The 12,085-nt window shown below is 37.5% G+C and overlaps 1 protein-coding gene across 2 annotated transcripts in view; it reads right to left on the reverse strand.

Annotated features, from left to right (window-relative positions):
* Positions 1-1,340: 1,340 nt before the first annotated feature.
* The window catches only part of Slc25a24 (solute carrier family 25 member 24), a 38,174-nt gene continuing 27,429 nt past the window's right edge, over positions 1,341-12,085 (reverse strand). For both annotated transcript variants that reach the window (XM_004853592.3, XM_021265582.2), the window contains exons 7-10: positions 11,132-11,239; positions 9,345-9,512; positions 6,684-6,834; positions 1,341-3,378 (exon numbers count right to left, since the gene is read on the reverse strand). In XM_004853592.3, coding sequence (XP_004853649.1) covers positions 3,194-3,378; positions 6,684-6,834; positions 9,345-9,512; positions 11,132-11,239 — 612 coding nt within the window. In that variant the 3' untranslated portion in view covers positions 1,341-3,193. The remainder of the gene's footprint in view (positions 3,379-6,683; positions 6,835-9,344; positions 9,513-11,131; positions 11,240-12,085) is intronic.

Raw genomic sequence — 12,085 nt, forward strand, 5'->3', positions numbered from 1 at the left:
TGTTTGTGCTCTCTTTCTGACTTCATTTGTTGCATTATTCCAATTTGTGTTAGGTCTTAAATAATTGTTTAAATTTATACTGAAGTAACATGTACAGCATATATTTGAAGGCATAGTACTTTGTTCCTCTCCTCCCCACCTCTAGTCTTGCTTTCTACTTGTAGCTGTTAGCTGCTCTATAAATGAAATGTTTCTTTTGCTAGTTCCAGATCTCTCTGTGGTGGACAGCCATAGTTTGGGTTCTCTCAGAAACAGCACCTGGAACAAGAATTCAAGAATGGGATGAAAAAAAAAGGAGGGGGAAGCATTCTATAAAGGACAAATCATCAAACCAGCTAAGATTCAGAATTTGGATAGTTTGAATTATCATTCTTTTCCATATTACAGCTAACTTTCCCTTCTCCTACATGGTCCATCTCCTCCCCATGATCTTGAAAACTCTCAACCCTCAGTTATACAGTTTACTTTTCAACCTGGACAACGTTTATTGAACTGTCTGGCCATGAAGCCACATTACCACGTATCAGTGGTTTGGAAATTTGGAGTCAGTGGGTAGAATGATCTGCTGTTTAGGTCAAAATGAACCAAACAATGCCTTCCATGTGCAGAACCCACTGCCTATGGCACATGATGCTTCCTTCCAAGATGCAAGGCAGTTTGAGAGCCTATACGAAGACAACCTCGTGAAATACTAATCTGCGTTTATTCCCCTTATCACTTTTCCTTTTGTCTCATGTCAGTAAAGCCTTAAGCATTTCTTTCCCTTCATGATTTTGAAGAGCAGAAAATAGAATTCACTTTCAGTTAAAGCCTCTTCTGTCTTTTGAAACACATAAGTTGTCTGCAGAACAGATGCTAGGATTCCTACAGTGAAGTGCAGAGGGGTGCACTTAAGGTCAAAAAGGAACCGGGATGAGCCCAGAGATTGGGGAAGTCAGTAAGTCCCATTCAATGCCTCACTCTTCCAGAATGGAAAGGCCGAACTCCAGGCACCTTTCCCCATCCACTCCCATTCCGAGCATGCTGCAGCTGCTGGAACCAGGGCCCGTGCTGGCTGAAACCAAGGGCCCCTTGCCAGTGACTGATGAAGACCATAACTGGGTGACTAGAGGGGCCAAGGCCTCAGGTTACTGGCACAACACCAAATGGCACACCTTATGCCAAAATGTATGATATAAACAACAACCGCTGTGGCAGCTCAAGAAAGGCTGAAATATTTAGAAAGACTGTAGGGAGCCAAATGTGAAGAGCATTATTCAAACCACTGCAACAATACAAGCTGCATGATATAATTTTTGCTTTACTTATAAATTGTTTTAAAAATCAGCAAACAAGACACATTAAAAATAAACATATTTTTAATATAAAATAGAAAGTAGATATGCAGAAACGCCAGAAACAAGCAATCTTCAACTCAAGGCATTTTTCTAAAAGATATAAGATCATTTTTTAAAAAGATACAAGAAGCACAGATAAATCACATTCATACACTACAAATGTTCAACAAGGAACAACTTAAATTCATAATGAACTATGAATATTTTCACATTTTTCACCAGCAGAAATTTCATAAATGGTGACAGTTCATTTTTATATTTTTGAGTTAAAAAAGAGCTAATAATGTACCTTAATGTTTTATGTATTACTCAAAAGTGCAAATAACCCTGTAGAGTCCTGTGATTATCATATGTAAAAAATATTGAGACTTTTATGATGCATCAATAATATAAGTGAAACTATATTTTAGAGTATGTTTTGCAAACACAAGTCCATTTTTCTCTTTGGTTCCCAAAATAGAAAAGGTAGGTTCAAATAAAGTAAATGCCCATTATGTCACTAGATTTTCATGAAAATGTTGCAATTTATACCAGATAGTATTAGAAACTAAATGATATTAAAGAGTGTTAAGAATACTCTCAACTAATAAATATTTTCTAAATTCTAATCACAAATTAGGAAAGCTGGTGGACTACAAAAATGGCTTTAGTAAAATTTTAAAAGGCTACCAATATTATAATTTTCTAACATGGTCCGGGGATTTAGCTCAGTGGTTCCGCCGCCTGCCTCGCAAGCGCAAAGTCCTGAGTTCGATCCCCGGTAGCAGAAAAAAAAAAAAAGAATAATTTTCTAACATGTTCCTAAAATTTGAGGCAAGTAAAAATATGGATGGATATGTTTACAAATCAGGCCTTTCATTTAACTCTGAGTGCCTAATGTATAAGATTAGCACATACTACTATCAATATGCACTGTTCTCTTAGCTTTGTGCTACCCAATTGAAAATAGCAGATTCAAAAAACTTCAGCAGTAGTACAATGAGTGTGTAACATTTACTCATGCTCAAACCACTTCAGGTCATTAAAAAGATTACTAAGAATGGTTCCAAAAAGCCTTCCTGATTAAAACAATTGGATTCAAATAGTAGGAAACAAAGGACAAACAGAGGGATGCTCTTCAAAAACTGATGCAAGTAAAAGGGTTTTGTTCCCTACTGCTTTTCAAAGCAAAAATAGAACAAACAGAATCTTTCAAATAAGCTATCCTGTGTTGATAATTTAACAGTAAATATGACAATCAGTGTATAATCCTGGGAACGAAATAATAATGCAAGTAAGATAGAAAAGTGTCCACTGAAATAAATTACTTTATTGCCCTTCATTATAAATTCTGGCACTTATGTTCATTCCTAATCCACTTGAAGAAACATAAGGATATAAACCCTACACTTATTTAGCTGCTGTACAGTATATTTTAAGTACAGTGATTTTCTATTAATGGCCCTGTAAGTAAAATTTTAAGTCTACAAAGGCATTCAAAATATATAAAACATGTCTCAATGTTGTCTGATCATTTTTAAAGACAACAATTCCTTTACTTATTTTTTATTCCACACAAAGCAAATTTAGTTCAAGGGAACACATTTTCAGATTGAGGATTCAGGGCACAAATCTGCAGAAGGGCAAATCAGAAAAGATAAAGTACAACTGTGTCGCTTTTTCAAAACCTATTTAAACCATGATTTTTTTATACATAAAATTGAGCCCAAATAGTTGAAGTGACTGATGATATGCTCTTCCATTTTGTGGAAAAAAAATACAGTTTCTTTTGCCATAAACATGTTGCAATTCTAGGAGGAGTCATTCAAGAGACTGTTGAAAGTTTCAATAGTCATTCTGAAGCAAAAACTTCAGTGTCATTTCTGAGTCACTCCTAAAGTTTGCTTCATATTTTCATATACCACGTAACTGATTCCTACAGCAGGGAGCACCTTCATGAAGTTGGGGGTGATGCCTCTGTAAAGCCCTGGTATTCCTTCTTTGGAAATTATTCTTCGGAAGAGGCCAACCATGTTAAGCTGTGGAGCTCCTTCTACCATGGCTAGAAAATTTAAAAAAAAAAAAGCTGATTTATTATTAAGGCACATTTCATTATTATTACAATAAATAATCAGGATTCATAATGATATCTAGAATACTATGAAAGGATGAAATTATTTCAACAGGCTAAGAAAATATATTTTTATATAATTCTCTTTATATAGCAACTAATGGTGAGTGCCTTGACTATAAAAATGATGGTAATACTGTAACAGTACTTTATTGAATAATTACTGTGTGCTAGATTCTGGGTTACTTTCCATGCTAACTCTACAAGGTAAATACAGCCATTTTATAAATTGGAAATTAAAGGCTTAGAAAGATGGAGAAATATGTCCTAAAACATGTAGCTAGCAAATGGTAGAGCCGAGAACCTATGATCTATTGACTGTAAAACCATATACTTTCTATCACCACTCTGCCAGCTCTTCCTCCCTCATTCAACAAGCAGTGAAGAGAGAATAGTTAAATTTTGCAAAGTAGGAGAAGTAAGGGGAAGGTTTGGAAAGTTTAGGAAAAGTATAAAGAATCTTAGCCTTGAAAATTATCTTAACAGGCAAGGAAAGGAGAAATGAAAGTCTGTGTTACTAGCACAACAAAGACAAAGGGCAGGAACAAACAAGGCTAGGAGCCAGCTGACTGTCAGACGTGGCTGTTAGTGCACAGAGCCAAGATGTGCAGACAGAGCAGTGCCAAGCAGCTGGACATGGGGAAAGTAGAGTGAAGAAGTATAGAAGAAGCAAAAAATAAGGTGAGGCCAGATTACTAAAGGCTTTAGAATTCCCACCAAGAACTTCGGAATTTACTCTGAAACACTAAAGAGTTACAAAGATGGTAGAATAGGTACAAAATGGTCAAACCTTGACTTCAGAAATGGCAAATGTGGCAGCCATGCAAAGACCTGGACTGGAGCTGGCAGGAGTGGGAAGGCTCCGCTAGGCAACAGTTTGAATCAGACTGCCTGGGTTTGAATTCTATCTCCACTAAATTCCTTAATTTCTCCTCCCCCTAGTTATTTGTCTACAAAGTGGAGACAATACTAGCATCATGACCCCAAAATAGTTATGCTGGTTACATGAGAGAATACACACAAAACATTTAGTTCACTACTTTGCATTTTCCTCTGCAGCCTTATGATCAACTCTCAGCTTCTCCAAAGTGCCATCTTTGCTCCTGTTCAGTGCCTCACATGTGCTTTTCCTCAGAATGGAATCCTTCACTGCCCCCACCTGGGCCCAGCAAACTCTGGAGCTGGTGTCAGGTTAGAGCTCTTGCTCTGCACTCCCCTAACAAAGGGCAGGTGGTTTAATGGGTTGTTTACTTGCTGGATGTAGGTATTCTCAGCTCTAGAGAACAGCAACCACATCTCCTTGTTGAGCGCTCTAACTCTAATGTCTGGCAGTGTCTAGCACCCAGTAAAGGTTCAAGTACTTATCAATTAATGACTGACTTCTTGGTCCAAAGAGAGATTGTTGAATTTGGAAGAGAGGTTAAGGATGGAGCAATAGATGCCCAAGGTCTATTATTTAAAGAATCGACAGTATGTGAGACTGCCTGGAGAAAAGGAAAAAGAAAAAGAAAGGTATAAAATGCATACTTTATAGGATGGGTACAGAACTAAAACCCAAAAAACAGTAAAAAGAGAATAATCAATGAGCTGGCAAAAGAATCAGGATGTAATCCAAGCCAGTGAAGGGAACAGTGTCAGTGAGCAGGAATCATGGGTCAAAAGGGGTACAAGCAGCACCAGTAACAAACAATTCTAGCTACTGTTTACCAAGAACATAACAAGTACCAGGTGCTACACCATCCTTGATGCTAATTCTTTTCACTTCCACTCACAGAAGAAACTTGAAAACCTCAAAGAGATTTGGGGCAAGGATCTGAACTCAAATTCATCTACATACCAAAGCTTATACTCTTAAAACATGCATTCAACACAGTCCAAAATGAAAACAACGCTGAGATTCCACCTCACTCCAGAAAGAGTGGCTGCTATCATGAAACCAACCAATAACAAATGCTGGCGGGGCTGTGGGGAAAGAGGAACCCTGCTCCACTGCTTGTGGTAGTGTAGACTGGTGCAACCACTGTGGAAATCAGTATGGAGATGCCTCAAAGAACTAGGACTGGAAGTCCCATTTGATCCAGCTATTCCCCTGCTAGGGATCTTCCCCAAAGAATTAAAAGAATCATACCACAGTGATATATGTGCACCCATGTTTACAGCAGCACAGTTTGTAATAGCTAAAAATTGGAAACAGTCCAAATGCCCATCAACTGGAGACTTGATAAAGAAAATGTGGGTTTTTTTAATAAAATGAGGTAGTATTCAGCCATAAAAAACGAGAACTTAGAGACATTTATAGCTAAATGGATGCACATTGAAGCGATGCTCTTTTTTTTTTTTTTTTGGTACCAGGGATCGAACTTGGGACCTTGCGCTTGTGATGCAGGCGCCAGAACCACTGAGCTAAATCCCCGGCCCAAGGCAATATTCTTAAGTGAAATACATAGGACACACATGTATAAATACTGAATAGTTTCTCTAGTGTGAGAAACTGAAAGTGTAAATAAGGACTAAAAGGTGTAACAGATAATGCGAAATAGGAAGAAAAGGGGCAAAGGGGAAGGGGAAGTGGGAGGGGTAGGGGAAAGGAAAGAAGGGAATGGAATTAATATGAGAAAATGAAAAAATGGAAACAAAGTCTTTGTAAATAGGAAGGGATGGTTGAACATAGTGCAGGGGAATGGGGAAAAAATAAGAACCAAGAGAGATTATGTAAAGGAGCAAATTTCCAATGATGAATGTCATTATATTATATACCTAAAATGTACCAATAAAATAAAATATAAAAAAGAAAAAAGAAAAGTTCTGTTCATATATAAATCACACATAAACAAAGTCTCTGCAAATAGGGAAGGGAGGGCAGGGGAAGGGGAAAAAAATAAGAACCAAGATACTCGTGTAATGGTACAAGATCCCAATGATGAATGTAACTATTTTATACCTAAAATGTACCAATAAACTTAATGGAAAAATAAATAAATTGAATTATGACCAAGAGTCAAAAAAAAAAAAATTCACACATATACACTCAGTATCTATGGCATTAGAGTTTCACAAAGAGGAAGATATTAGAAAAAGAATTTCTAAAAAGAAACCTTGCAGAGGAAATAATAAAAAATGGCTGAGAAATTGTATCTTAAAACTACACTCAGCTGTTTCAGTAGACCTTGAAGTTTCAAAATCACGCGATTGATTGCGGATCTTCCATCAGTGCCATCCTTTAATCAAAACCTCACCTTGAGCTTGCATGCGGGTCCTCACCAAAGCCAAGGGGTAGCTGGCCAGCTGGCCACAGGTGCTGGACAAGGCACCACATCCCAGCAACACCATGACGCCAGGGTTGGCAGAGTCCTTTGCAAAATTATCCAGCCAATGTGACTTCAAGAGCTGCCCAAGGAACAGAGAAAGAAGAAAAATAATGAACCATTAACTTGATAGCTGCTTTCATGAGAGATTTGCACTGGTTACTCATTTTCTGCTAAAAAAAACATGAAAATCAATAGCACACCAAATATTGTGACATAAAGAGCATTCTTATGGTATCAATAAAATAATTATAGCACTAATTGTATCTCACTTGACACATATTATTTCATTTGGTCTTTAAAAAAACTCATAACATGGATCTATTCTGATTTTAGAAATGAGGAAATTTCATCTCAATGGAGCTTTGTAACAAAATCAGGTGTGCTGATCCACGGTCACATTCTTTCCCATTACTCTACATCCTTGCATTTCATTAGAAGGCAATAACAGGGTTAAGTTGTATTAAATATATATCTAACTTATTTTTTAGTACTGAGGACTGAACCCAGGGCCTTCACACAGAGCCACATTCCCACCCCCCATTTTGAGACAAGTTCTAAGTTTCCCAGGCTGGGTTTGAACTTGCAATTCTGCCTCAGCCTTGAAAAGAGCTAGGATTACAGGTGTGTGCTACCAGACCTGGCTATGTCAATTCTTCAAACATAAAACTTTTAAGTGTAATAACATATGCCAATATGTGAAAAATTATGCAACATTAAAATTTTTCAGTTTTGTGATCCTTTATCACCAGAAACCATGCAGTAGATAAGTAGGATATTATACTCAGAGTGCTAAAACAGAAAAACTATCAACAAAGAATATTACATTGGCAAAGCTGTCCTCCAGAAAAAATTAAGACCTTCCCAGATAATAAAACCCAAGAGAATATATCACCCTACACTAAACTTAAAAGGAATCCTTCAAGATAAAACAAAAGTACAGCAAGAAGCAAACAAAACTATACAAAAGCATAAAACTCAATGGTAAAAGTAAATATATGGAAAACTATAAAATCCTACGGTACTATAATGTAGGTATATAAATAAACTTTGAAATCTGATATAGAAGTTAGAAAATAAAAGCATTAAAAGTAACTGAAAATCGATGTTAATGGATACACAATAGGGCTGGGAATTTAGCTTAGTGGTTCTGCCACCTGCTTTGCAAGCACAAGGTCCCGAGTTTGATCCCCGGTACCAAAAAAAAAAAATGTCCATGGATACACAATACAAAAAGAAGTTGTGTCATCAGTAACAAAGTAGAGGAGAGGCCAGAGCTGTAAAGGAAGGAATTGTTATAGTTTGTATCTAGATGTCCCCCAAAGGCCATACGTGCTCACAGGTGGGGATTTTGGGAAGGAGCCTGGATAATGGGGGATTATAGCTCATATGCTAGTTGGAGGTAGGGCCCGGTAAGAGGGGTAGGTCCCTAGGGGCATGGCCCAGAAGGGTTTATCCTCCTCCCCAGTTCCTCCCTTCACTCTCTTGGCTTCCAGTCTTTTATGCCCTGAGAGCAGCTCTCCTCTGCCACACTGTCCTGTGTTGGAGCCAGCCAACTATAGACTGAAACCTCTATAAGCTGTGAGCTAAGATGAACTTTTCCTCCCATAAGCTGCAGGTATCAGGTACTCTGTCCAAGTGACAAAGAAAGTAACTAAGACAGGAATGGAGTTTTATATACAATTGAAGTTAAGTTGTAATCAGTTTACAGTAGATTGTTATAACTCTAACATATTTTATGTAATTGCAATAACGACCACAAAACTAATATTATAGAACATGCACAAAAGGAAATGAGAAGGGAATCAAAACCTGTTACAACAAAAAAATATATACATAAGAGAAGGAAGCAAGAGAGGAAAGGAGGGGTAGAAGCTATACAATATACACAGAACAGTGAATAAAACAGCAGCAAATTCTCTAATACAGTTTCATTATACATCCTACCCAACCTCTCCACTCAGCTACAGATTAGATCCTCTGCTAACACACGCCCTGGTTTCCATCTATCACAGCACAGCTAACCACACTGTGCCTTAGTTATCTTGTCTATCTCTCCACCAGACCTTCAGTTTCTTACAGGCAGGCACTGAAACCTAGTACCATCCAACTCAGTGGATTGCACGTGGTGTCTACTCAATAAATGATTGTCAGATTCATAAATTATGAAATGATTTAAGTGATAAGGTTGATCCAAGGTTTGTATTCCGAGTTTTGTCTCTTCACTACAAGGGATCAATTCCACTAGTGAGTTGGCTTTGTCAATGTCATATTTTAACAAATCAAAGTAAATATAACATTTTGCTTATCCCCTCCATCCATCATACCATCTTCTAACCTGAAAAACTGTCTGAATTTGAGTCTACTTTCTTCATTAACTAAAATAATTCACAAGGAAATCTAGTACAAATGTAATTCCATGCACATGGGATCTCACATTCAAGGCACTTGAATAGAAATATTTTTTTAAAAAATCCTTGCACAGTCTGGTCACAAACTATTTTTTCTGTCTATTTCTTATATAAAGTCAAATTCTAGCAATACTAGCTATATAACTACATTTGTAGATTCAAAACAATGCTATAAACTCACCTCATACACAGCAAGATCTATGCCCGCATAAGGTATGATGCCTAATAAATTGGGAACATAACCCTTGTAAAAAGCTCCTAAGCCTTCATGTTTCAAAATCTTCTTGCCACAATCATACATTCCAGAATATTGGCCAGTTTTGCCTACAGCAAGTCTGGTTTTCAAAACCTAGATATGAAAGAATTTCACAAAATATTATGGTTCGTATTAACTCTAGCATCATAAAATTCAAAAGAAGCAATTTATTGAGAAAAAATACCTAGCATGTATTGTTGCTCAAATGACTATTTGATGTTATCTGTTGTTTATGACTCCTATCAAGGGACTAAGGCCAGAACCAGGAAAACCCACTTACTGCAAAGAGGATCTGTATGAGAGCAGTGACAGGAGGAAATGGAGAAAAGATAATCTATTGATATCATATTAAAATCACTTGGTGTGGAAGGTGAGGGAAATGCTAATGTGAAGGATAACTCCAGTGTGTCTAGCTAAAAGCATAGGATGTGGGAGGTAGGAGGGTGATGATATAATTGAATTGGAGGATATAAGAGGAATAACAGGTACTGAATTAGGACACTTTTTTGAGGGGTGTGTGGAATAATATGAATGATCTATATTGACATGCATACACAAAGCAGTGAAAATAAAAGATATCTTGCTTAGGTCTTATCAGTTATCAAAAAGCCTTTGCTATATCAATAAAGATATTCACACCTATAATATTATTTTTGCTGTAAAATAGAAGTTGGCAAATATGTTCTGTAAAGGCCAGATATAGTGAATATTTTAGGCCTACAAAGTCTAAAATATTCCAATACCAGTTGTCTATTGCATATTCATTGTTTTTCTTTTGCTTTGATTTTATCTACCTCTTAAAAATGTAAAAACCTGCAAGGACCCGAGTTCAATCCCTGGTACCAAAAAAAAAAGTAAAAACCATTCTTAGCTGGAGGCTGTTCTAAACTGTCCACAGGTCTATGGTCTGCCAACTCTTGTGCTATGGAAGCGTGTCCAGTTAGGATTACCATCCTATAATCAAATCCTGAGGTTCTATTATTAAATTCCTAGTACATAAACTCTTTGGAAAGGAACTGAGTTATAATTCTGATCAATACTACAGCAGCCAGCCTCTAAGCCAGCCCCAACACAAGCCTTGTCTCCAATTATTCACAACTGTGTCTGGTCCCCTTCTACTCTACCAGGGTTGGTCTATGTGACCAGTGGGATACAGCACAAGTGACAAGAAATAAGTATTAAAATGTATAATAGATTTGTAGATATTGGGAAATGGGAAGAAAATGTTCAAATGGGGAGGGGAACAAGGGAGAAGGGAGGGAGAAAGGAAGGAAGGGACAAGAAAAAAAAAAGAAATGACAAGAGACAGCAGTTTCCATCTTGAGTGCCTATGCTTCCTCTTGCAAGCATTCTCTCTGGAAAACCAGATACCATGTTGTGAAGCCTGTAGAAAGGCTATGTAACAATGAACCAATACTTCCAGCCAACAGCCAGTGAGCCCAGGCAATGGCTACATGAGTGAGGTTGGAAATGGACCTACCCCCACCAAGACTAAGGTGACCACAGCCCTGGCTGACACCTTGACAGTAAGCTATGAAAAACCTAGAGCCAGAGGAACCCAGGCAAGCTGCCCCCAGATTCCCAGTCCATAGAATCAGTGAAATAATAAATGCCTGTTGTTTTAAACTGTTTGTTTTGGGATAACTTATTACACAACAGTAGATAGCCAATACTAACACCAACAAGCAGTCAGACTTCACAATGGTACTCACCTCCATGGGATAAATAAAAGTCTGTGCAGTTGCTCCAGCCATGGAACCAGAAATAAATCTCTCAAAGGTTCCTATCTTTTGTCCTTCCTCAGTAAGCAACTTCTTGTACTGTACGAATAAGTTTTGAAATGCACATTAATACCTGGTATGGACTAAACTGTCTCACTTCAAAATTCATATGCTGAACCCCAATGTGTAGTATTAGGAGATGGGGCCTTCAGAGGCAATTAGAGTTAAAAAGAGTGGCGGCCTCATGGTAGGATCATCACCGCTACAAGAAGAGACACCAGAGTCTCCTCTCACACATGTACCAAGGAAAGATCATCGAAGCACACAGCAAGGAGTTCTCATTAGAAACCAAATTGGAAAAAAAAAAAAGAAACCAAATTGGTTGGTTCCTTTATCTTGGACTTCCCAACTTGCATAATATGAGAAATACATTTCTACTGTTTAAACCACACAATCGGTAGTATTTTGTTATGGCAGCCCAAGCTAACTACGACAATACCAAATTAGTTCTAAAATGTCCCTAAAAGTCTCATCAGTGGTTCTAAGTAAAGTCCCAGAGGATGGATATTCTTCACTTTTCTTCTTTGATTCTCTACTTCCTAAGAAAGGAAAGGGACACCACTAGATTTAGAAATCTCCCCAAGAGTGTTCTGTTGTTCAGGAACAAAATATACTCCAGAATAATCTCAAGTCTATTCAAAATAAAACAAAAAATATGGGGTCGAGTTAAATTTCAAGACCTGTATAGTCCATGGTAAACAACGATGAAATGAATAACAGAAAAATGACCTTGCAGATGTTCAACTAAACAGTTCTGCTAATGACCATTAAAAGAAACCAAGTTCTAAAACTTAACCACTGTAGGAGGTATCTCCTCTTACCAACAAGTTGGGCTGAAACAATATCTTCAACAGTCTAAGTAAGTGGGAGTCAACAGAGAAGCTG

The sequence above is a fragment of the Heterocephalus glaber genome, unplaced genomic scaffold (assembly GCF_053883595.1).
Source record: "Heterocephalus glaber isolate CG9 unplaced genomic scaffold, H.glaber_assembly_v1.0 deba00001442, whole genome shotgun sequence".
Classification (NCBI taxonomy): domain Eukaryota; kingdom Metazoa; phylum Chordata; class Mammalia; order Rodentia; family Bathyergidae; genus Heterocephalus; species Heterocephalus glaber.